This window comes from Hippopotamus amphibius, chromosome 4, assembly GCF_030028045.1.
Source record: "Hippopotamus amphibius kiboko isolate mHipAmp2 chromosome 4, mHipAmp2.hap2, whole genome shotgun sequence".
NCBI lineage: Eukaryota > Metazoa > Chordata > Mammalia > Artiodactyla > Hippopotamidae > Hippopotamus > Hippopotamus amphibius.
Window position 1 is genome coordinate 87,020,476 of NC_080189.1, and position 26,520 is coordinate 87,046,995.

General features: G+C 33.0%; 1 protein-coding gene across 6 annotated transcripts in view; it reads right to left on the minus strand.

The window, feature by feature from the left end:
• The window catches only part of KMT2E (lysine methyltransferase 2E (inactive)), a 101,388-nt gene that overhangs the window by 31,361 nt on the left and 43,507 nt on the right, over nt 1-26,520 (minus strand). For 5 of the 6 annotated variants that reach the window (XM_057732314.1, XM_057732316.1, XM_057732310.1 and 2 more), the window contains 12 exons: nt 26,206-26,320; nt 24,987-25,216; nt 22,051-22,131; nt 17,650-17,708; nt 16,568-16,740; nt 13,234-13,272; nt 7,282-7,512; nt 7,034-7,164; nt 5,743-5,860; nt 4,595-4,704; nt 1,316-1,580; nt 283-381 (listed from right to left, as the gene is read on the minus strand). In XM_057732314.1, the coding sequence (XP_057588297.1) occupies nt 283-381; nt 1,316-1,580; nt 4,595-4,704; nt 5,743-5,860; nt 7,034-7,164; nt 7,282-7,512; nt 13,234-13,272; nt 16,568-16,740; nt 17,650-17,708; nt 22,051-22,131; nt 24,987-25,216; nt 26,206-26,320 (1,651 nt within the window). Of the gene's footprint in view, nt 1-282; nt 382-1,315; nt 1,581-4,594; nt 4,705-5,742; nt 5,861-7,033; nt 7,165-7,281; nt 7,513-13,233; nt 13,273-16,567; nt 16,741-17,649; nt 17,709-22,050; nt 22,132-24,429; nt 24,488-24,986; nt 25,217-26,205; nt 26,321-26,520 lie in introns of those variants that run through there. The other variant, XM_057732313.1, reaches the window with a different exon arrangement.

Here is a 26,520-nt window from a genome sequence, read left to right on the forward strand (position 1 = left end):
AAAAAATTAATGGTACTCTGCTTCAAAAATGTTAAAAAATTATTTCTTAAATCAGAAATTCTAAACTGTCTACTAAACACACAGCAAAAATACAAAAGATTAGTGGAAGTTACTTGAATTGTAACGACAAAGCCAAATAGAAATGCTCAGTGAAACATCGTGTTTGCTAACTTCAAAGAACAAGGTAAAGGCCCACCTAAAGGCAGCAGCAAGTATTTTGGCAAGAGCAGCGTCACTAAACCCAAGGGACAGCATGAAGCTGCCACTAGCCTTCCAACTCACCATCTTCCTTTTCCTTTCTGCAATCTGTTCCTCTGACTCCATTTCTACTTCGTTGCTAATGGGAGTTTTTTCTTCTATATCATCAATAAAGTCTGGTTCCTGAAAGATGGAAATGACTGCTTTATAGAAACTACTACTCCATCTACAAAGCTGAGACAATGAACCACATATTTTAAATATCTTCAATTGGAACTAATTAACACAAAAATTATAATCGTACTTAAATCCATTTCAGAAACTTAAAACTGGTTTCCTAATTCAGGAAACTCTTCAAAATCATGCAAATACTTTGGTCTTTCAAAGTTCTAGTCAATAATGTTCTTTATTAATAGAGTCCATGAAGCCTTTGGTTTCTGTTCTTCCCAACACTTAAACATATAAATTATTTCACAAACCCACTGCCTACAGATACCATGTGCTCAATAAATGTTCCTTCAATTTAAAACTTAAGGGAAACCATCCTTAGAAGATAGGACACTGGAGACAAATAAAACCTTACTTCATCTTCACATTTAAAAGGTCCCTCCTAACTAACTTTCATTTGTTTACAGGGCATATAACAAAATACTTCCTGGTGAAGCAGAAGTACAGGCCAAACTCTTTCCCCAAATTTATCCCTATGTGTTTTTAAGAGAATTTCCTCTCAAAAATCTTATGTCACCACTATAGAGCTGATTTAATTATGTCCCAGATATTAAAGGAAAGGAAACATTAGGGCTTAAGACATTAAATAAGAACATTTATGATAAACATAAGGACAGTGTCATCTGGAAGAATTTTTTTAATTACCCAGTCTTAGGAAAATCTTATATTCAATTCTACAAGGATTTGCTGGGTGAGCTGTTTCTTAATAGTTTAACGAATATTGTACAAATTCTAGCAGAACCTGTACTTTATGTTTATAAGCACTTCATTAAATAACAGTATGGACTTAAAACTTTAAGCCATTTTATATAAAAAAGAGCTTAAAATATGACAAATTAATTTTCTGTTAACTTCTGTCATCAAGAATCAACAGAGCATAGTTCAGTACCTGATTATTTGATACTGATAGTCTCAGTGGAGAAAGCTTTCTCTGTTTAGTTTCTGGGCTCTTCATTTTGTTTGTTGTTCCTTCACAATCCAAAGTAATATTCTGATTTTGTGTATCTTTTTCTTTTGTGATATCCTTTTCTTTTTTTCCTTTCTTCCTTCTGGTCTCATAACCACTAATGATGTTTTCCGTGGATTCAGAACTACGTTTCAGAACAGGGCACTCTGGATTTTCTTTGAGGCATGCACAATCCACCTTGTACTTACTGGAAAGAAAACCAGTTAAATATTTATTCAAGACATAAACTGTAAAATTTTCTAATCTGTTTTAAGCTGTACCTCCACAAAACTGTATGCTATTACTAATTATTAGCAATCCTTTTCACTAATTTTCATTCCTGGTAACTATGACAAAATAAATTTTCTCATAAAACAATACAATAATTAGACGTTGATTTCTGACCAGAGATTGTGTCCTTAATCATAAAGATAACACTGATGGTTTATAAAAGGAAAAAAACCCAATAAGTTAAAACTGAGTCTTTTTGAGTAAAACGATACCATGGCTTATATTAAAGTAAAAACCAGTTTACCTCAGAGTGTTATAATAAAGTATATATGCAGAAAATGATAAAATACTCTAAATCTGACCTAAATAAAAAATGCTAGGTAGAATAAATATCAAACCCTAACTAGTTTGTCTTATACTTTAAGGAATGATTTCAATAACCAGGGTTCTTTAAAAAGCTACCTTGAAAAAACTGAATGTCATGTTTCCTTTTGCCCTTAAGTGCTCCCCCTCTTTCAAATACATGGACGCTTGAAAATGCACTATTTCTCATCTTCAAAGTAGTGATAATTATTACTCCCATTTTACAGGTGAGATTAGAGCTCAGAGGGTCAGTATCTTGTCCAAAGCCACACATTAAGTGTAGGGATGACATTCAAATACAGGTCTGAGTCCAAAGCCTACACTGTCAGTTCTTCAATATTTCTTAACTCTCTGCCCTCTTTATGTCTACCACCAAGAGTTAGTTCATCTCTAGAAGTCTCCCACTTTGTATGTTTTGAGTAGTTTACTGTTTGTTCACAATAAAAATAATTTACTCTTCCAAGTTTCTAATACTAACTCGTTCACTTTCAACACTGGTAGAAAGGTACAAGTCTAACTGCCTAATTCTGTGAATCAGGGGTAGAATTCAAACATCATGGTCTACCCCTCACCTCTCCAAATCAGGTATTAATAGAAAGTAGCTGGAAACTCTTTCTAGATATTTTCTTTGATTTTAGGATAAGAGAACCGCAAATAATAACAATGGCAACAGCTAATATTTATTCAGCATTTATTTTGTACCAAGAATGGTTTTAAACCCTTTATATGTGTTAACTCAATCTTCAAAACATTCCTGTTAGGGGTAAGTATTATTATTCTCATATCATAATGAGGTAATGAGGCAGAGAGATGAAGAAATTGGTCCAAGGTTACATAATTAATGTAAGCGACTGAGCTAGGATTTGAAAACAGAGTCAAATTATCAAAAGCTTATATTTCTTAACCACTATGGGAAATAGCCTCTCGAAGTAATGAGCAAAGAGCCATCATGCTAAATTTTCCATGATTTAGCAGGGGGTGTGGTGGTGGGTGGGTGAGAGAAAAAGCTAAAAGGGAAACACTTTAGTTATCAGGTTAAATCTGACTCCAATAATGAAGCAGAAATATATACTGAAGGAAGAGGGATTTCATTGACAGAAAACATAATGGACATTAAAAATGTCTGCATGTAAAGTAGATACCACACAAACTTTAAAAAATACAGAATAGGAAGAAATGAACTGAAATCTTCATAACCCAAAAGACTATAGAATATATAAAGAAGTGCCTCCACCCACATCAGTTTAAAAAAAAAAAAAAAAAGACTGCCAAGGAGAAAAATCAACAGATGATTAGGAAATTCATAACAGAGGAAATCCAAATGACGAATATATAAAAGGATCTTTGGGCTCTTAAAATAATCATGGAAAATGGTAATTACAAATATAAAAAGATACTATCTCACATGGATTAATATCGATTTTTAATGTCATACAGTAAAGAAGTGCTGCAAGGAAGTAAAGCTATGGGAATATAAACTGGTCATTCACCCATGTCTGGTAAAAACTGAAGCTGTGCACATTTTACAACCCAGCAATTCCACCTCTAGGTCATTATAATGGAGAGAACATGTACACATGCAGCATTGTTTGTAAATCTAAAGGTCCACCAATAGTGGAATGGATAAATGCCATCAGCAGTGAAAATAAATAAACTAGAAGTACACATAATAAAAGAACTGAATCTCACAGAAGTAATGAAGGAAAGAAGATGAATGCAAAATAATACAGATTATAATTCACATAAATTTTTAAAATATACAAAACTACTGGACACTATTTAGGGACACTTACAGACATAGTAAAAATGTTAAACTCACCAAATTAAAGATGGCAGTTATCTCTGGTAAAAGAGAGAAGAGAGATGCAATCTGGCTGCTAAACATATGGGCCTTCAATGGATAATGTTTTGCTTCTTAATTTGAAAGTAGGCACACAGACTTTTTTTTTTTGGCCGCACGGCTTGTGGGATTCTCAGTTCCCTGACCAGGGACTGAAGCTGGGCCACAGCAGTGAAAGCATGGAGTTCTAACCATTAAGCCACCAGGAAACTCCCTACATGGGCTTTTGTATTATTTTTTTACTGTAAAATTTTTAAAATTTAAATTGAGTTTCTATACTCAGAATTAACTTTTCTTACCCCCTAGTGTTTCAGAACCATAGTTCTCAGAGTTTCCTTGCAGGATCTCCAACAAACCCTTTCAATTTATACTGCAAAGAAAATATGGCACAATTTCTTTTCTTTTGAGGGGCAAAAAGTGAAATTATCCATTTCTACTGATTAACTGAATTAACTGAGTGACTAAAGCTGTACACCCTACCTAAAATACAAGAAAGAAAAGAAGGAAAAAATTCTCACATAAACAAGGTCAGTATTGCTGAATCAGGATTACTAATTATTATACTATGAGCATTACATTACAGTAATAAATAAGAAAAGTTTGGAAGAGCAAGCAACCATGCTGTAATGGAAGCTGATACCAAAATGCTTGTTTCCAGGTATTTTTAATTGCCTAATGGTAACTAAAAATAAAAAGCTATGAAAGTAATGACATTACCTGCATTTTTATAAGGACATTAAGGAATTATTTCAAAACAGCAGGTATCATATTTACAGACTTGAACTTACCAATTCCCATAGTCAAAATCAAAGGCAATAGTAATTTCAGTGCCCTTTGGGATACTTTGTATAGAATAAATGTAAAGATGTATGGTTCCATCTTCAATTTCATGCCTGACCTGTTAGTTAAAAGAATAATTTTATATTTCCATAAATAGTTTTACATCTCTATGAATTATTTTCTACTTTTAGAAAAAGCATCTCATCGTGCAATTTTGAAAACTATTCTTTTCAAAGTAATTCACAAATACAACATGGAAAATATGCCATTAATTTACATACAGACCTGTACATAAATCAGTGGTTATCAGCAGGGAAGGAGGTACACATTATACTTCAGGATTAGGTATATTCATATAGCCAGTAAAGACTGAATTATGTACATTGTAGATGCAAGTTTGAAGCAGGCTCTAGTAGCATCAAAAAGAAAACTCTATTTTATCAATTCTATGATGCATATTTTTTCACCTTTTAAAATCTCTAAAATTGAGAGTTTTACAAGTGATGGCAACCTTTGATTTAATGAAATGCACTAATAGTGCAGTTTATAAGTATACAGTTAAAGTACAGTTTAACACTATACTTTTCTATGATATATACTGTTCTAGGTACTCTACATGTATTAACTCCTCTAGTCCACATAACATCTTTTTACAGATAAAACTAAAGCACAGACAAGGTTACAAAGCTAGTAAGTCAAAAAGAAGACACAAACTGTAACATTATATAACTATAAACCGTTTATTTTGGTATGTGAAAAACAAAACCAGAAATATTTTATACACCACTTCTAAACCACAACTTTATAAAAAATTTTATAGTAGCACATATAAAATCTACTTTAGTTTTCAGCTTTTTCATCTACTTTGATCAAATCAGAGCATAATTTGACTCATAAATAGAGGTTCCAGAATAAACAGAGAAGTCCAGTATTTTCTCTTACTAGGAACATCACAATTTCTTCAACGTGCAAAGAAATTTAAGAACTCACAGCCAGTATCACCTACATTTTCATAATGGAAAGATGCTGGGCAGTATAAAACGCATCAACAGCTAAAAACTGATGGTCTGTTTTACGCCACCACACTTTTGTGCTTAACACTCATATTCCACACACACCCTACCCCTCCCTCCCCAAAGGATTTCTATAAGCTTACCTCTGCATTGGGTGTACAAGAACGCCTGATGAACCGAGCTTCATTCCCAAAAGTCCTTGCATCAACACACATCTCTAGGCCATGAAATTTAGAATAGAATAAAACAAAAGGGTATGGTCTACAAAAAAAAGAAATGCATTAGAAACTATTAACATTTTGAATTTGAGAAATTTCTAAAAGACTCATATTAAGTAGGGAGGCCAAGATTTCAATATACGCAGTCTGGTACCAGAACCCATTCTTAACCACTAGGCTAATTCATGTTAATAAGATTTTTACCTGCTCCTATAATCTTACCTAAACCAAAGGTAATTAATTCCAGTGGGAATTCGAATTTACAAAGAATGATAAAAAGGGAGTGACTACTGCCTTTACATAAGGATTCATAATGAGATGCCATTAAAGTCCCTATCAGTGCATTTAAGTGTTTGATTTATAGCACTGCTTCAGATCAAATCTGCTATATAAAAGGGAAAGTTTCTTGTATATCTTTCATAACTTAAGCAATTCAAGTTACAAATAGTAAGAAATTTTTTTAAAATTTTATTTATTATTTTTTTGGGGGTACACCAAGTTCAATCATCTGTTTTTAGACACATATTCCCGTATTCCCTCCCTCCCTCGACTCCCCCCCTCCCTCGAGTCGCCCCCCATCCTCCCCATCCCAGTCCAGTAAGAATTATTTTAAATAATTATAGTATATAAGCTGAGACTGTTATTTCCTTAGACATACAAACATATTTCTAGACCTCAGGGAAGCAATGGCTATCACAAGATCACATCAGTCCCCACCCCCAAAATCACAAACGATAGAAGAGGCCTCCAAAGTCCTTCTAGTACCAAGAAAGCGGTGACAATAATGTAAGACCAAATCTGACATCCTCTGATGAAAGAATGATGTGATCATCAATGGTTGTTGCAGGTTCTAACAATTATAAGGAATTAGGAAAGGTCCCAGATGGAAAGGGTTCCTTATAATCTCAGGTTATCAGAGTTTTTTATTAACATCTACCTGTATTGCTATAGCTTATCTTTGAAGTAGATTGTCATAGGAGTGTCAGCAAGACGGGGTAGATAAGAGACTAAAGAATATATCTGCATCTTTTATGTTGTTATATTTTATTATAGTTCAAAAGTTATCATTAGTCACTGTTCAACCAAACTATAGTTTTAAATATTAAAATGATCACTTAGAAAACAAAATACAGATAAACATAGCATTGTGGTTAAAACAGCCAAAAATTCAGTACTTAACTACAGAAAACTAATATGGAGAAATAAATGAATATACCTCTTAAAGAAATATCCATTTGCTTCAAACTGTTCTCTTAACATAAACTTCCCTCTGTATTCAATGATAAGTGCATCAGGAGGCAAATCTTTTGCAGATTTCAGAATTTTCTTATTTTTTTGTATATGGCTCTACAATCACAGAAAAGTTGAGATTAACTAAACCATATTGCTTTCAGTCTAAGTACTTAAGATATATAGTAGAAAAAGGTTTTTGTTTTATCACCTTTTAGCAAATGATATACTTACCTCTACAGGAGGTTTGAAGATCAAATTGTTGGTATTCAAATCTGATTTATTTATCTCTTTTTTGTCATTTCCATTGCCCAATCTCAGAGCTATTCTTTGCGCCTCCCTCTGAACACCCTCACTGTATTGGTTATTATTTGCCTCTTCATATCGATCCATCCATGCTTTGATTTTTGTCTCCCATCCAAAATTTGAACCATCAGATGAAGGATCAATCTCTGGAGCTGAGCCCTAAAATCAGAGCAAAATAAGCATTAATATCTGGACTTTATTTATACACACACACTAGGACAATCTATATAAAGGAACATAATAAACTAGAAATGATGATAGTCTTTCTAAGTTGGTTCTAGTGGGAAAAAAAAAAAAGACTGTAAGTGAGCAGCTTAATACATTTTTATACTGATGCCAGACACAAGAGTTGGAAAACTGAAGGAAGCAGAGTAAAGCTGAGTAGAAGAAATTTAAGCTTCACTACTGTAGCCAAATGGAGCTATTAATAAAATTGAAAATACCTGAAACTTTGGAGTCACTGTCAGCTAATGGTTAAAAAATGGCAGCATATGAAAAGTTTTTTGAGACTGCCAATATCTAGTCTATACTCACAGTTCTATTTAACTAAAATAAATTTGCAATTATTATGTAAACTACACATAAAATAAGTATAAACTTATTTTCTGATATAATACTTGAACTTTTAACATGTTTCATACTAAAATACACTTTGGTATCTTAATTTTGTGTAATTCCAAGATCTATAATCAACTGTCCACATGATAGTGGACATGAGATAATTCTACACGAGAATAAAACGTCTCACAGAATATGAAGAAGGACCTTTAAGCGTAAGTGCTTGCTCCTCCCCCACACCTTAAAACATGTAAGATTGCTAAACACCAAACTGCAGCAAGATCTCTTTTGACCCACCTGCTAGAGTAATGAAAATAAAAACAAAAATAGACAAATGGGACCTAATTAAACCTAAAACCTTCTGCATACTAAAGGAAACCATAAACAAAACGAAAATACAACCCACAGAATGGGAGAAAATACTTGCAAGCAAAGTGACCAACAAGGGATTAACTTCCAAATTATACAAACAGCTCATGCAGCTCAATATCAAAAACAAACAAACAGGGGACTTCCTAGGTGGCGCAGTGGTTAAGAATCCGCCTGCCAGTGCAGGGGACACAGGTTCAATCCCTGCTCCAGGGAGATCCCACATGCCACAGAGCAACTAAGCCCATGCGCCACAACTATTCAGCCTGTGTGCTGCAACTACTGAAGCCCATGCGCCTAGAGCCCATGTTCTGCAACAAGAGAAGTCAGCAATGAGGAGCCCGTGCATTACAACAGAGTAGAACCCCTGCTCGCTGCAACTAGAGAAAGCCTGTGTGCAGCAATGAAGACCCAATGCAGCCAACAAGTAAATAAGCAAATAAATAAATTTATAAAAACAGAAAAACCCAATAAAAAATGGGTGAAAAATCTAAACAGACATTTCTCCAAAGAAGACACAGAGATGGCCAAAAAGTTCATGAAAAGATGCTCAACATCACTAATTATTAGAGAAACGCAAATCAAAACTACAATGAGGTATCACCTCACACTGGTCAGAGTGCCCATCATCAAAAAGCTACAAACAATAAATGCTGGAGAGGATGTGGAGAAAACAGAATCCTCCTATACTGCTGGTGGGAATGTAAACTGGTACAGCCACAATGGAGAACAGTAAGGAGGTTCCTTAAATAACTAAAAACAGAGCTACCATATGATCCAACAATCCCATTTTTGGGCATATATCCAGAGAAAACCACAATTCAAAAAGATACATGCACCCCATTGTTCACTGCAGCGCTATTTACAATAGCCAGGACATGGACAACCTAAATGTTCATGGACAGACGAATGGATAAAGAAGATATGGCACATATATACAATGGAATATTACTCAGCCATAAAAAAAGAATGAAATAATGCCATTTGCAGCAACATGGATGGACCTAGAAATTATCAGAGAAAGACAAATATCATATGATATTGCTTATATGTGGAATCTAAAACAATGGTACAAATGAACTTATTGACAAAATAGAAATAGAGTCACAGGTGTAGAAAACAAACGGTTACCAAGGGGCATGGGAGTGATAAATTGGGAGATTGGGATTGACATATACACACTACTATATACAAAATAGATAACTAATAAGGACCTACTGTATAGCACAGGGAACTGTACTCAATACTCTGTAATGACCCATATGGGAAAAGAATCTAAAAAAGAGTGGACAGGACTTTCTAGGTGGCACAGTGGTTAAGAATCCGCCTGTCAGTGCAGGGGGCACGGGTTCAATCCCTGCCCCAGGAAGCTACCACATGCTGCAGAGCAACTAAGCCCATGTGCCGCAACTACTGAGCCTGCGCTTTAGAGCCTGTGAGCCATAACTATTGAGCCTGTGTGCTGCAACTACTGAAGCCCACTCGCCTAGAGCCCATGCTGCACAAGAGAAGCCATCACAATGAGAAGCCTGTGCACCACAATGAAGAGTAGCTCCCGCTCGCCACAACTAGAGAAAGCCTGTGTGCAGCAACGAAGACCCAACACAGCCAATAAATAAATAAATAAATAAATTTTAAAGATAGATAAATTTATTTAAAAAATTAAAAAGTGGATATATATATGTGTAACTGATTCACTTCGTTGTACAGCAGAAACGCAACATTGTAAATCAACAATACTCCAATAAAAATTGAAAAAAAAAAAGAATGCTAAATGCCAAGCGGTGAAAAGTTACAACCTCTCAATAATAGGTTTTACGAAACAAAAAGGGAATCCTTTTCTCATTGGAATGCAATTTATAGAAAGGCATAATTACCATATGTTTAAAAAATTTATCAAAGCCTGGAATCCCTCAACTATTTATTTGCAATCTTAGGATGAAAATCAATTACTGCAGCTAACAAAAACATATATTGTATCTTATTGCCAGCATAATTCAAATTTATAATGAATTTAACACATGAAGTTTCAACTTAGTTGTTTATAAATGCTGTCCATCAATTTTTCTACAGAACTGAACACTTTATGAGAAGATAGATTAGTTCTATAATGTGTACATCTTAACATAACTGAAATTTTAAAATCAAATATAGATTTCATGAAGATTCTCATATATACTGTTAGACATGTACATATGTACAGTAACACTAAAATTTACCATCAGTCCACCTTCCATATAAGTAATTAATCTTTATTACAAAAAGTATCATTCTTTTCTATAATAGAACAAACTATAGTAAGTTGCTCAACTATCTGATAGGGGTAAGGTTTATTTTACCAGTTGTTATTTTACAGACTTAAATATTCTACAGTATAATGACCACTTGATAAGAAACAGATTTTTATACAAATATGAAACATTACATACTTTTGGGCCTTTATTTTTATTCTTTCTTTTCATTTTTCAGAATTTTCTACAGCAAATATGACATATAACACAAAAATGTTTTTCAAATACTATATACAGACAAAAGTGTACAAGCACTTTTTTACTACCCCTATTATTTATTTATTAATATTGAGCTATAACTGATTTACAATATTATATTAGTTTCCGGTGTACAACACAGTGATTCAAATTTTTTATAGATTTATACTTCATTTAAAGTTATTATAAAATACTGGCTGTATTCCCTGTGCTTATTGTTATTATTATCCTTGTAGCTTATTTATTCTATACATAGTAGTTTGTACCTCTTAATCCCCTAATCCCATGTTGTCCCCTCTTCCCCTACTGGTAACCACTAGTTTGCCCTCTGTATCTGTGAGTCTGCTTCTATTTTATGTTCATTCGTTTTACTGTTTAGATTCCACATATAAGTGATAACATATGGTATTTGTCTTTCTCTTATATGTCAGTACATAGTAATGTTTTCATCAGCTTTATTAAAGAAATTTACTCAGTTTTTAATTTTTTTTTGTTCCCCCTCCAAAAAAAAAAAATCATCTACTAACTTGGTCTACTTTTAATATAGCTCTTCTGTATCTCTTGAACCTTTTTAATAGGATAGAATTACTTATTAGAAATGTAATGATCTTAAAGAGACATGTTCAAGTTAAGGAAAAGATTTTCAAACATGCACAAAGCATTTATTTATTTACTGGCCGCACTGGGTCTTCGTTGCTGTGCGCGGGCTTTCTCTAGTTGCGGCAAACGAGGGCTACTCTTCGTTTCAGTGCGCAGGCTTCTCATTGTGGTGGCTTGTTGCACAGCACAGGCTCTAGGAGCATGGGCTTCAGCAGTGTGGCACTCAGGCTCAACAGTTGTGGCTCGCGGGCTCTAGAGTGCAGGCTCAGTAGTTGTGGCATGCGGGTTTAGTTGCTCCGCAACATGCAGTATCTTCCGGGATCAGAGATTGAACCTGTGTCCCCTGAATTGGCAAGCAGATTCTTAACCACTGAGCCACCAGGGAAGTCCCAAAGATGCATAGAGCATTTTTAAAAATTTAGCTCCTTAGTCACTTCTTTATGTAATAAATGAAAATATTTCAGTTAAGTAAAAGTACTCCTTTCTCATTAAGCCTGCTATTCAGATTAGATAAAATGGGAAGAAAGAAAATCCACTGAGTATCAATAGTTTCAACAGCTTAATAAAAAACCCTTTTTCAGACCTCTTTATTCTGGTATCAGAGAAAATCCCATAAATACAAGTTTAACATAGTAAATATAAAATCCCCAACTTCAACATATGAACATTTTATAAGACTTTGGACTTGCAGTATGCTAAGAGACCATGTATTAACATTCTTAGCAGGACTTCCCTGGTGGTCCAGTGGTAAAGAATCTGCCTTCCAATGCAGGGGACACAAGTTCGATCCCTGGTAGGGGAGCTAAGATCCCACATGCCGCAGGGCAACTCAGCCCATGTGCCACAACTACTGAGCTCTCACACCTCAATGAGAGAGCCTGCATGCTGCAAATGACAGAGCCCATGTGCCCTGGAGCCTGTGCCACAACTATAGAGAAGTCTGTGCACCACAACTAAGACCCAAGGCAGCCAAAAAAGAAAAGAAAAATTTTTTTTTAAATAATAATAAAATTCTTAAGAAAGAGTTCCAAAACTATGCAAGAATAATCACTGGACAGCTGCTTAATGATCTGTTTTCCAGGAATGTGGAATAATTAATAATTATTACGCTTTATACTATGGGGACAACAGATATATTCTTTTTTTTTTAATTAAATACTGATTTTATTTGGATTTTCCCAGTTTCTCCACTAATGTCATTTTTCACAACAGATATATTCTAACATGCTTCCCCACATCCTTTTTTAATATCTGGTAACTTGAGATGCTCATTCTCCTTTATTACCTAACCTAGAAAGTTAGAGTAACACTGTATAGTTGACCTCCATGGTCCAACAAAAACCTATCTTTTAAGGACAGGCACTGCTGTGGGGGCCTTGCTTCTCTCAGCAATCTTGGCATCTACAACATTGAGGATGTAGTCTAATTAATACAAGGTACAAGTGACTAGTTTGTACTTACACAGTGAATGTATGGTGATTTTATAGTATAACTACTGCAACTTAAATTACTAGAATTCCGACTGTGCAAAAGAACAAAATTTCAAATTCCAAATGTGATTTTGCATTTATATGTCTAGTATACTAGTGGTACTGGAGATATGGAATACTGTGATAAGTGAAAATTTTAAATTTTAATATTGGAAATTACTTATATATCTACTTTGTTTAATGTTTTAACAGTGTTAATAAATGCCAAGAGTGGTGTACTAACTGAATTAGAATTCTCTATGGTCCCACTTCTGGCAAAGATAATAAGCAACAAATGAAGAGAGCATAAAGTAAAGGTTATGAACAAACAACTAGTTAGGAAGTTCCTACATAATTGAAAATTGATAATAAGGACTTAAATTTAACATGTTTACCTTAACTCTTGATGATTTCCTAGATCCTTCACGAAAGGCCTGAAATAACATGGAATTCTGAGTTAGTTTTTTAAAAACTGGATATAATTAATATTTAAGAATGAGTTCACTCAAGCTTTTTATTGAAGTCACATAAATAACACAAAATATGGTAATAACCAATATAGTCATAACTAGGAGAATGTTGAAGTGAAGTCATCTACTAGAACACTATACTACTATTAAAAATAAATACAGACTGTAATAACATGAAAATATGCATAAGATACAATGCTAAGAAAATTTCTAAATTTTCTTTGTGCTCAATTTTATAATCATGGAAAAATATCTGATAAAAGTTGAAAGGTATTAAAATATTATAGTGCTTTTAAGTCATGAGCCAAGTTTTTTTGGGGGGGTGATAAAATAATTTTGTTATTACCTTCATTTCTAAATCAACTATCAAGTAATAATTTGAGCACTTACTGGAACTCAAATAATAAGCACTGTGGTAAAAAGAAATGTACTTACTCAATAAATATTTAACGGGAGCTCACTAATCTGCCAGGTCCTAAAGTGGTATTTAAAACTTACTTCACCACTCCACTTCCCAAAGTGTATTTCAAGAGACTAACAAACATTAAACCTAGAGCAAGTAATATAGTTCCTAATTTATTTAAGTTCCAAATTTGTGTACAGACTATATGTTGGAAGAGAGCAAGTTTTACTTAAAAAAAGGAGGAGGAGGAGGAGGAGAAGGAGAAGCAGAAGCAGCAGCAGCAACAGCAAAGAATCTTCATGTAAAACATAGAAAAAGAGCTATGACTATGGAGAATAGATATGTTCAGACAGGTAGACACAAAGGAATACAATTCTGGTAGTAAAGAAATCTGAAAGAAGGCCTGCAATAGGAAGAAGTATGTCCCATCCAAGGAAAAACTAACATAGCACACTCATACCTACTGAAAATAGCATGACATAAGACTGTCTAAAGAAAAGTAAAATTAGGTCATGAGAGTCTTATTTAAAAAGTCAGATTTTAAGATTCTGACTTAAATACTGTATGTTCTTCACTTTGATGGTGGAATCCATGAAACATCTCTGAACAGAGAAGGGATATAAAACCATATTTACAAAAAATGTCATAACCAAATGCAGAATGGACAGAAGTGAGAAAAGGATAAAGTTGGAGAAATTAAAGAAGATATCACTGTACTACTATGAGGTAATGAGAATGTAGACTGGGTTTACAGAAGCAAAAAGGAAGAAACATACCAATATACTGAAGAGACAGTCCAAAGGAAAAATCAATAGTGTTTTTGACAATAAATCTGAATGCCAAAGACTAAAGATGACTTAATGATTTTTAAACCTGGATAATGCTGTGCTGCTAAAAACAAAAGAAGAATCTGAAGTATGATGAAAGAAGATCCAAGTTTGGTTTACAGAGGAAACATTGAAAGAAAAATAGTAAAAGAACATTCATAAGTAGTATGTGTCGACAATGGTTTTATGAAAAAATTAATGTCAAGTTTAAAAAATTCTTTTCAAGTAAAATTAGAAAATTTTAAAAATTAAAAAAAAATTTTTAATTCTAATATATGGGTCACAATACAAAATCCATGTCTTTAATAGTGTTAACACTTCATGTCAAAGCCCTGAACTGCTAAAACACCAACCAATAATACCTTATTAGGGTTTTATGAGTATTTTTTAAATGTCATCTGTCCAGAAAGTCTGTTGTTAACTCCATTCACATTTTTTAACAATTAGCCATAACAACAGGCTGAATAAAAAGCAAAATTAGATATATCCTTCTGCTATGTATTTTTAACTACATATTGCCCCCAAATAATAGTAAAAACTTAACAGTAAAGCAAACTTGATCTTTTATGCCCAGTTCCTGGATTTTTTTCCCTAATCCTTATCAAATATTACTTAACATGAGAGAAAAAAATCTCTTTCTAAATATACAGCAATATTCTCAAACAAATATGACGTGCTCTAAGACAGAACTGAATCATTTTAAATAGCCAAAAGTCATTCCAGGCAGAGAAAATGCAAAATCTATGCTTTATTTAAAAAGTAGATTTGTTAAACTAAATGACCTAAAAACAGAACTATACAACGATACATTTCCAAGTAACTTTTATACAGTAAACAAAGAGGAAAGCATAATTTGAAAGCAGCAGACGAAAAAGCTGAGTCAATACCTAAACGTGAGTTCCTAAATTGTAAAAGGCACTAAATAGACAATCTCCTTCTCTGTATAAGTTGCTACCTGAGATGAGGGAAATAACAATGAAATAAAGTAAAATGTGGTTAAGTACTATAATAATAGGTTCAAGTGCCATGATGAAATGCAAAGAAAGATGATCATATTTGTTAGGAGAAAAGCAAATTTCATCGAAAAAGTAGTGCTTTAGATGGGCCTCGAAGTAGAGTAGGAGTTTAAAAGATAAAGATAGAGAATATTGTAAATAATGAAGGGAACAGCTTAAGTAAAGATAACGTATCAGAAATCAGGGGTAGAATTTAATAATGGTTGTCCAGACTGAATAAAATACAGATAGAAGAGTAGCAAATTAGAGAGAGACATATATGTGAAGACTGCTAGAATAAAGATTTATTTTAAACAGTGAGGTGAAATTAGAAAATGAAAAATGTATTTAAAAGTACATGCTGCCTATTAAATAACCAAGTAATATCATGAAGAATTACTCAAAAAAAATGCTTTTGGGGGTAAAACTTGATTTTATATCTAGGTATAATTTCACTCTTTAATAAACATATAGTCATTATGGAAAGTATTTTTTACCTTATATGACAAAAAAACTTCATTAGCAATTATAACAAATTTATAAAAACATGGCTTATAAATACTTTTCTGTCATCATATCCTGGTGATTTTTTAATGCAAAAATTTAAGTGAGAAAAATCTAGATAGGAAGAAATTCAACAAATGTGGAACCTTACTAAAATGATTAAATATGATTCAGAAACAAACAGCTATAAACAACCATTCACAATCATTATATGCTCCTCTACCTGTTTATAAGCTATTGAAAATTTAGAACTGTTATTTCTGTTTTCTAAAACAGCAACCTTCACTAAATCTTATTTTAGCTTTTGCATTTCTATGACTAGTCTCACAAGAGTGATGATTTCAAAGCAGTCTGCCAACATTTTTCTCTATTCCATTTCAATCTTTAAAACACATTAAAAATTTTAAATGAGTTTAATTAAGCTTAGATCCTGCTACCTTCTCTAGCTACTATCACATTACTCTCCTGCCTTTCCTGTAAAATTCCTACCACTTCCTATTCTACTCATTTTCAACATAGGAAAAACTTACTTTTTTACATTTTGAAATGTTTTGTTCTTTCTCCCCACTTTTTTTCCTTCTTTTATCATTAACCTTGGAAACTCTTGAAGCAGTTAAAGTAATCGATGTTGGGGTATGCTGAAATGCAGTATATAATTCCACAGGAACCTCATCACCACTTTCAGTTGCACTGGTATCACCATCTTCAAAGGCCAAATAAAAATTACTGCACAAGTAATACCTCTAACTCAAACAATAAAACAGCATTCCACATGACAAACTATTATTCCCTGTCTCTCAGAAGAATAAACATTTTTTTCACTTCCTCACTCATAGCAGGACATATTTAAATGCAAAATACAAATATATTTTTCATACATTAAACTAGAACGGATACAAAATCTGGTAACACAGTCATGTGACCGTGGGCAAAAGACACTTACAAACATTGCCAGTGGAAATTCAAAATTCTCTATGAAGGGGAATTTAGCCATATCTAGCAAAATTCTATATGCACTTACCCTTTTCACCCAGCAACCCCATTTCTAGCGATCTACCCAAAGATAAAATGGGAAAAGTACAAAAAAACCTTATCCAAGAGGGTTTCACTAGTGTTATTGTTTGTAATAACAAAAACAAGACAACACAAAAATACTGGAAAATAATCCAAATGTCCATCAAATAGTTCAATAAACTATGGTTATTCAAAACCAGTTGTATTGGTGTCAACATGTTTTATAAGCCAAAGTGAAAGTTTAGCATATCTTATAACTTCAAATCCTGTTCCTAAAAATGAAATAAATACTATTCCACATGATCAACTAATGGATCATCATCTTTCTAAGGAGCAAACATATTTTACTTCTTTAAACCAACAGTTACCTACGTGCAAGAAAATATGATTTTAAACGTTTATTTTCCATATTTCCTAAAACAAATACATTGTTGTTCTACAAAATCTGTAAGAGTACTTAAAATGTATACTTTAGATTGTAAATTACATATACAATCAATGTTCATTAGCAAGGAGTTTACGTCTGACTAAAAACATGCAGGCCACTTAATCTCTCAATCATACTAAAGTTAATTTAGTATAGATCCTTTTCACCCACCTGACATATTTTCCCTTTTCCGGCGTTGTAGTAGCACCGCCCTCTCTTTATCCAAACTCCTATATTAAAATATTAACATGATTATCTATCAAACTTTCATAAATTTAGATATAAAGCAGATCTGTTTTAAATGTGATAAACTTTATAATTTCTCTAATGTTCTTACTGAAAAATGAACAGTATAAAATATATGTACTATCACTTGCCTTACAGTTCAGATTTGATCTAGCATAATTAGCAGTAGATGCCAATTACGTGACTCTATTGTGTTAAGAAAACAAATTTTTACTTAGGAAACTAGTACTTTTTTTTTCCAAACTGAATATTTAAAGCAAAAAGTCTGGGGGAAAATGTTAATGCATTATTACTATTTACCTAAATTATTTCCATTTTTGAAACAATAAAAACTAAACATTTAACAATTAAGCAAAATATTTCATTAACCTCCCCCAGCCTCCACTCATGAACTACATCCTACATCATCAATAGTTAACTGCTTTATTTGTCCCTCTCTCAGCCCCCACAACATTTTCACTGTCTAAACTTATTAGTCTAAAGGTCAAATACCTAGATACAGTTCTTAGATGGGAGCTTAGATGGGAGAATAAAGGCTTTAGACTGAAATGCCTACTACTCAATAATAGACACGCCATAATATCTAGTAAGACATAAAACTATCCTAGCATCACTGATAATTCTAGTTACCACAGAATGATAAGCAGATATTGCTCAAGTGACTGTCCTCCCTAATGATCAGTTTTTAACCAACTTTTACTGAATTCATCAGCAGATACTTACCCCATGATTAAAAAGAAAAGATTTTAATATGTTAAAAAAAAAAAAACAAACCCTACCTGGCAATAGGCTAGTAACTATCATAAAGTGAAACAAAAATCACATAGAAATACTTCACTCATAATAAAGAAATGAAAAGTATCAATATAACACTGAAATTACCATTTCTCACCTAGTTAAACCAACAAAAATCCAAGTCTGTCAAAAACTCTACTGTGAGGCTGGGGAGGTTGGGAATTCAAAACTGGACAGTTCCTACTGGAGGGGAATTTGGCGATGTCTGACAAAATTTTACAGACACAGTTACCCTTTTACTGAACAATCCCACTTCTACTTGCAATTACAAAAGACTGGAAACAACTCAAATGTCCACTCAGAGGGTTGACTATAGTACATGAAAAAGATGGAGGACCTTGAAGCTACAGAAAGAAATGAGTCAATCTTTACATTACTACTACGAAGTGACCTTCAGCATGTATTTTTAAGACAAAAAGCTAAGGTGGCAAAAATTCTATCTACTAGTGCTTATCTAAGTAAAGAGGGGAATACAAATATATATGTGCATATCTGTTTCTAATATGATAACAAACAATGGAAAGAATAACCAATTTTTTAAAAAGTTGTTATTTCCAAAGTGGAAGGAACGGGGTGGAGATGTTAGACTTACTTGAATGTACCTAATTTTAAATATTTGACTTTAGAATGATGGGACTAATTCTTACATAATTAAACTAGCATATAATTACAAAAATAAAGTATAAAAAGCAATCCTTAAAAATAAAATTACTGTATTATTCATCCCTTTCTGGTAGGAATGTAAAATGATACAACTACTCCGCAAAATAATTTGACAATTTCTTACAAAACTAAACATGCAACTACCATATGACCAAGCAATTGCACTCTTGGGCATTTATCCCAGAGAAAGTGCAACTTAGGTTTACACCAAAACCTGTACCCAAATGTTCATAGCAACTTTATTTGTAATAGCCAAAAGCAGAAATGACCCAAATTTCCTTCAGCAGGTGAACAGTTAAACAAACTCTGGTACATATATACCACATAACACTACTTAGAAAAAAATGAAATACTGATACATGCCACAAATTAGCTGACTTTTCAGGGAAATTATGCTCAGTAAAAAAAGCCAGTCTCAAAAGGTCACACAGTGTGATTCCCTTTACATAAGATTCTTGAAATGACAGAATTATTTAAATGGAGTATAGATTAGTGATTGCCAAATGTCAGGGATGCGAGGGGTAAGAGGTAGGAGGTGGGTATGGCTAGAAAAGGTAACATGAGGGATCTCTGTGATTGAAATGTTTTGTATCTTGACTATACCAATTTCAATATTCCAGCTGTGATACTGTATTAACAGTTTTGCAAGATGTTACCATTGGGAGAAACTGAATAAAGGATATGCAGGATTTCTGTATTACTTCATAAAATGCATGTAAATCCATATTACTTCAAAAGCTTAATTTTTAAAAAACAAAAAATAAAACTAATAACCTAAGCCAGAAGTATGTACCCAATTGCTGTTATAACCACGCAGTAAAATTCTATCAAGAGACTTTAAACACAATAAATTAACTATACATCTCTGTGGGAAATATCTTTTGGGAAGAAAAAGTTCTAAACTTTTTTACATAATCATATTGCTGGTGCTAGTGTTGGTACTGTTACTCTGAGACTGTTATATTTTTCTATAGGATTAAGCAGTTGAGCAAATTACATGATATTCTAATTATACTATTGTCTGTGTTGTTGAGAACTAGGACAAAAGGAGACACAGATGGAATATAGAAACAGTTAACTGAAAACCTTGTACAGTTAAACCCTTGAACAATGTGAGGGTTAGGGGTGCCAAAAGGCAGAATGTGCAGTTCTGTAATATATACTATTGAAAAAAAATCCACGCATAAGTGGACGTGCACAGTTCAAACTCATGTTGTTCAAGGGTCAACTGTATTCCTAAATTTAAATTGCAATCATCAGTATAAACTCATGTATTTTATGTTAAAAATAAGCAAATAGACAAAACTTATAGTAGATAGCTTTGTCTACTAAAAAGACCTAGGAACGCTGAGTAGTCCAATAGGAAGGAGCATTACCAGCTCTCAGATTCTGGTCTTGAAAACCAATTCTGAGTGTGGGACACAGAAGTATAAGCCCAAGACATCTTGTCATACCAGATCACACAAAGCTAGCAAGTACTACTAGGGTATTGCCAAAAGGACCCAAGAACCAACCTGAATTGGTTCCCACTGACCAAAAATGTGACAAAATTTGAACATAAATAAGGATAATAACTGTAATAGATTGATATCCAATGTGTTTAAATCCCTGACTTCATAATGACACAAAATTCTTTTCATTATTCTAGAAATTGACAAAGGCTACAAATCAACAAGCATTTATCCTGCCTTTCCTCAGTAAAATATACATTAAGAGAACTGAACAGTTAATATGAGGAAGTTTTCTATAGAAATAATCCAGCTAGTAAGTGATATGCAATAGAATTAACACGTCACTAATTTGCAACCCCTAATAAATTAATGGATCTTAAAAATGACTATCAATGGGCCCCATTCAGAATTATGCAATGTGTCACCTGACAGAACACAGTCCATGAAATAGCCTTACCCCCCCCTTCCAAAAAAAGGAACCTAAATCTAATCACACACCTATTCACAGAAATATATATAGAGAGAAATCTGTTAAATCATGATAATGCAATTGGCAAACTCACCAGGATAAACCATTCAGTCCCTCAAAGAAACACACTGCAAAGGAGACTGGGGTTGGTGGAGTAAGGGGTGTAGGTTTAGATTACTAGAGACTTAAGAGATGTATAGCAACCAATCAATACTTTAAGAATGGCTGGATATAATAAATTTTGTAGCATGTATCAATATAGTAATCGTGTGGTTACATATTTCTGTTAAAGAATTCTTTAATAGATACATACTGAAATACATATACACAAATACATACTGAAATACATAAGGATGCATATGAATGAAATAATGTATTTGGGATGTGCATTAAAACAACATGTGAAGGAGAAAAATACATAGCAGTGTACATGAAAAAAGATTATTGACAAGTTTTGAAGCTGGGTGATGGAAACATGTGGGTTCATTATACCATTACTTTTATATAGGTTGAAATGTCCATTAAAAAAGATTTTTTAAAAAAACACAAAAAAGAAATGGAAGGAAAACACATTACTGCCAATTGGAAGAATGACAGTATAAGCCCTACAAAATTCTGTAACTAAGGGAATGTCCTTTTAGTAACTTTTTAACATAATGTGCAATACACTGAAAAAAAGCCATCACTTAGAAAATGCACTATTATCTTATACATCATTAAAACCCTAGAAAATAAACCATGACACATTATCAATGGAAAGATTCTTCTTGATTTTAGAGGTATCAGAATGAAAAACCAAACCAAACCATAAAAATGAAACTTGTATCTTATATTTGATGAAATACAGTATCCATTAATTGTTTAATCTAGAATTCATACATAAACTTCCATTAATCTATAAAGATTACCTCAGTAAAATTACCGGCAATTATTGTATGTACAACTTACCTAGGCTGACAACGTTCACAAAGATATGTATCAGGAATATGCTGCCTGTCAATCCCCATGCAGTCAATATGTTGCCAAACACTTTAAAAAGGAAAAAAAAAAAAGAACATACATTATTAAAACCATCCTTAAGATTTGATATTCCATTTAACTATCACTTAATAAGTACCTACTTTGAGTTTAGCACTGTAAATGGTAATGGTAAGAATTCAGAAATACATCCTTGGGAAGATAAAGCTTTGAGATGCAAAAATGAGAGGATAAATATAGGATATTATATTTATGATATAAATTTCCAAAGCAAATATAATTTGAAAATGTAATAGGTTTTACATTACAAATATGATTAGAAACCACAAACTGGAGATGTCCACACTACTTGGAATTAATGGGAAAAGCATCCTGGAGAATAATGGACTTGAAGAGAACCTCACTTGGGAAATTAGGAAGAAAAGACGTCATTATAGCAACAGTTTCTCAAGCAGACAGATATAGGGAGCAACAGCCAGAAGGCAGTTAATATATCTGAAGAATGTTCATTTTGAGAAACAGAGGGGGATAAAATTGAGTTAGTAAAGCATAGTCAGATTACATAGAATCTGGAACGTCAGGATATGTGTAGCATTCCTCTAATTGGCAACAGGTAACAACTAGAGGTTGCTTTGATGGTATACAGTGTTAATTCAAAGTTAAGAAACTAGAAGCATAAAAATCAACTAAGAGGCTTTTCCAACATTCCAGATCTAAGTTAAAGAACAACAGAAAGAACTAGAATGATGGCAGAGAAGATGAAGTTAAAGAATCCAAGAGTTATTCCATGAAGACAGAGACTAAACCTATTATGAACTCTATTTTTAAAGTAATACATGGACCAGCTTGAGGCAAACTTCTTAATGCTATTACTATTGTATTTTATTGCCAAGACTTTAATTGGTCTTAAGTTGATATATATGCCTATTTCTAAAAATAGGCTTAATTATTCTTTACATGATAATGAGCTACTTTTAATATAGAGCTACTAAGTTAACTGCTATGATCTTGCTCTTCTTAACTGAGGATGTTGGTATAAGAACTGGCAGAATGTGAAAGGCAATGGACTATATATCAAAGATGTAGGGGAAAAAAATTAAAAGAAAAGGAGAGCACCTGACATGGACCGTTAGGATAACAAATTAGGTTAAATTTGAGGGGTAAATAATGATGTCATGCAGACAACAGAAGAAATAAAACTAGAAAATGAATAAATAATCAGAGCTCTAGATGTTAAACTTGAAAGAGATGAGTATGGGCAGTAGGTATATGAAAATACATAGAAGCAATATAAAACAAGAATAGAGGAAATAAGATTAAGCCTTGCAGTACACTATAGGTTAAGCAGTAGAAAAGCAGAATAACAAAAAATAAATTCACAACAAATAAAGCAGTTGCTAAAAAGCAAACACTTTGAATAATCCAAAATATGTGAACTGGTCCTTCAAGAATTTGTAGATAGGAATAAATCCTAAGGACTATTTCACTCTTTTCTAATAGATATAATTCTATATTATATATAGGTCATTGTAATTAAAAGAAAAACACTTTAGATTATTCATTAAAATAAAAATATTGTCACATGGTACGTAATTTATCACATAAGACAAAATCAGCTATGAGAAAGGTATTTTATATGATTGGTTAAAATATGAACTGAGATTTGCTAATGAGTGGCTAATTAAAAAAACGAGGAAAACAAGTTATCAGAGAAGTTATTTTCTTAGTTTTTAAATTCACCTCCTGAGTAAGTTCACTGAGGTGATTGTTCATGGTAACAGTACGTAACATAAGTGTTATTTTTAAATTTGAAAAAGCATCACAATGTATTTTTATTATTAAAATTAACTCAAAGTACTAATATTATAACTTTCTGTAAAAATAACAAATTTCACATTCCACTTAAGACTAATTTTCCCCCTTTTTTGGCAAAGGTAAATCAGGTTTTTGAAATATAACCCTAACTGTATGTTTACATCAATAACATCCCACTCCTAATCACCTAACTTAACAGATGGCAACAAGATTACAAATACTGCAAAGTAATTTATATTCGGCTCAACAATGCATTTTTACACTCACATTCAAATATGTGTACTATTTCAAATAAAATAATGAAACTATGCCTTAAGGACCAGATTCAGGACATTCTGTAAACTATCAAACTTTCTTACTCTCTACAGTGCACTGCTTAAATATTCTCTGCTTCCCAGCCTATGCAGGGGATGGACTCAGTAACTTTCAGGTTGAAATCCTACTGTTCCCTCTCCATCCTCCCCAACTCCATCCTCCCAACAAGAAAAAAAAAAGTAAGTAAGAAAACAAAACCCCTTTCTGTCCCAATCACACCTTCTCTAGGGGAGGAGGCCTTTCTTGGTGGTTGAACCAGGGTTGGGGGAGGGGAGACTGTGGTTCTGGTTCAAGGAGACTCCAGAGTGCTGCAAGGTTCAAGTCAAAAGGAGGTGAGAGAGTCAGGTCAAGCAAACATCAATCAAAATGTATAATTCCCCCAAACTGGAAAATCACAGTTGACTACACAGCACAAATCATTCCAAAGGAAATACACAGGACTCAATTCTCCTCTCATTTCTATTTGTCTACGTTATATAATTGTATTACTATTGAATGAGTGAAGAGAGAGGTGTGATTCTGTATGAATAAAGTTCAGAACTGATTGTCTATTACTCAATTAACAGCAAGGATTTCTAAAAAAACTGTTAAGATAGCTTTTTTTCCCACAGCAGCTTTTTCTAGGAGCAAAACAGACTGCACTGATAGTAGCAGAAAAATCACTTAAAAATGCATTTATCAACTCCTTCAAAAGTGACTTTATCTTTTCCAACATTAACAATCACAAAGGTTAGTAGCATTTAAGAAAAATAAGCAAATGACATGAAATATTTTACCTGCATTTGTCACAACAGATCATGTATCCATCATCATGTGTAAAACCACATATGCACCTGGTTACATCAGTACCATAACTTCCATCCTCAGATGTGCTGATTGTAGTAGCACTGGAAGTTTCATCAAAATTAGGAGTGGTAAATATGCCTACTTCATTCTTGCTAATAAGAACTGATGGAGGAGGGGAAGCCGGAGGTGTTGGAGGAGGACGAGCACCATAATTATGGTCCTAGATAATTAAACACAAATACAGCACAATGTAATTTCAATAACAATATGAACTAAGCAACTTAAATAAAATTCAATCCTTAATTTAAATATTTGAGAGATATGAAATTGGCCCATTTCTTCCTTAACACCTTTAAAATAATGACTTGGTGAAACTAGATACTATAGTAGTAAGTGAAAATGTCTATCTATGAGCCCAGTCGCCCTCGCAATGCAAAATGTGAGAACAGTGGTTAAAAAAAAAAAAAACCTCAGGAAACTGGAGGCTAAAGAATAACAAAAACAATTACAAAAGACATCACTATAAAGTATACAATAGGGATTTTTAAAGTTTTGTATTTTTTATTCTGGTCCAAGTGGTAAAAATTTCTTATAATTGTACCTCAACGATACCACAAATGTGTCCAGTTCTGCAGCTGTTTCAATCTGTGCTCTGCCTCTTACTAGCTATGCAACACTGAATAAGTTAGCTTAGATAAGCTTTCATTGTCTCAGCTCTGAAATGGGGATGAAAATTACACTGATCTTATGAAGTTGTTTTTGAAGATTAAATTAGATAATATATGTAAAAATGCTTAGCAAAGAGCCTGATATATACGGTAACTATATAACTTATATAAATTACTATGTAATTTAGAATCAACAGTAGATAGTACAATTCTACCTATAGTCTTTTTATAAAGAAGGTAAAGAATTATAACACTGAACTATTAACAGCATAAAAAGCAAAATAATAATAATATAAAAACTTCTAAGGAATTTCTTTTATAGAATTTTAACCCCTTGAATACATATATCAATGAAAAAATTAAACTATGAATTATATACCTAATTGTTTAGATAGTATAAAACAAGTCTGCTCTTTAAATATTCAGTTTTAGGCACAATACCACACACATCAACTTTCAACCTCTAGATATAAAAAAATACAGATGCAGGTTTATATACAGATATACAACATACCCTTCCAGAGAAATGTTTGACACTTACCGCATAGGGCAAACCAATGTAACTGTGTGAATGATGCGAGCTGCTGGTATATAACTGGTGGGGATAACTGTTGGATTTCTCAACTACCACAGGGCTAGCTTCTACGGATTCTGGTCTGGAGGGAAAAAAGTTGCATCAAAGAGAATTCTATTGCTTTTTTTCCTTTTAATCTATTTAAAATTATAAGCACTTATTTTATGGGCTATACAAATAAAATGCTTTTAAAATGTCTAAAACATAGACACCCTGTGGATATGATATGTCCTATCTAGAGTCCCTGTCATTAAAAAAAACCTTAAATACAATAAATGTCCC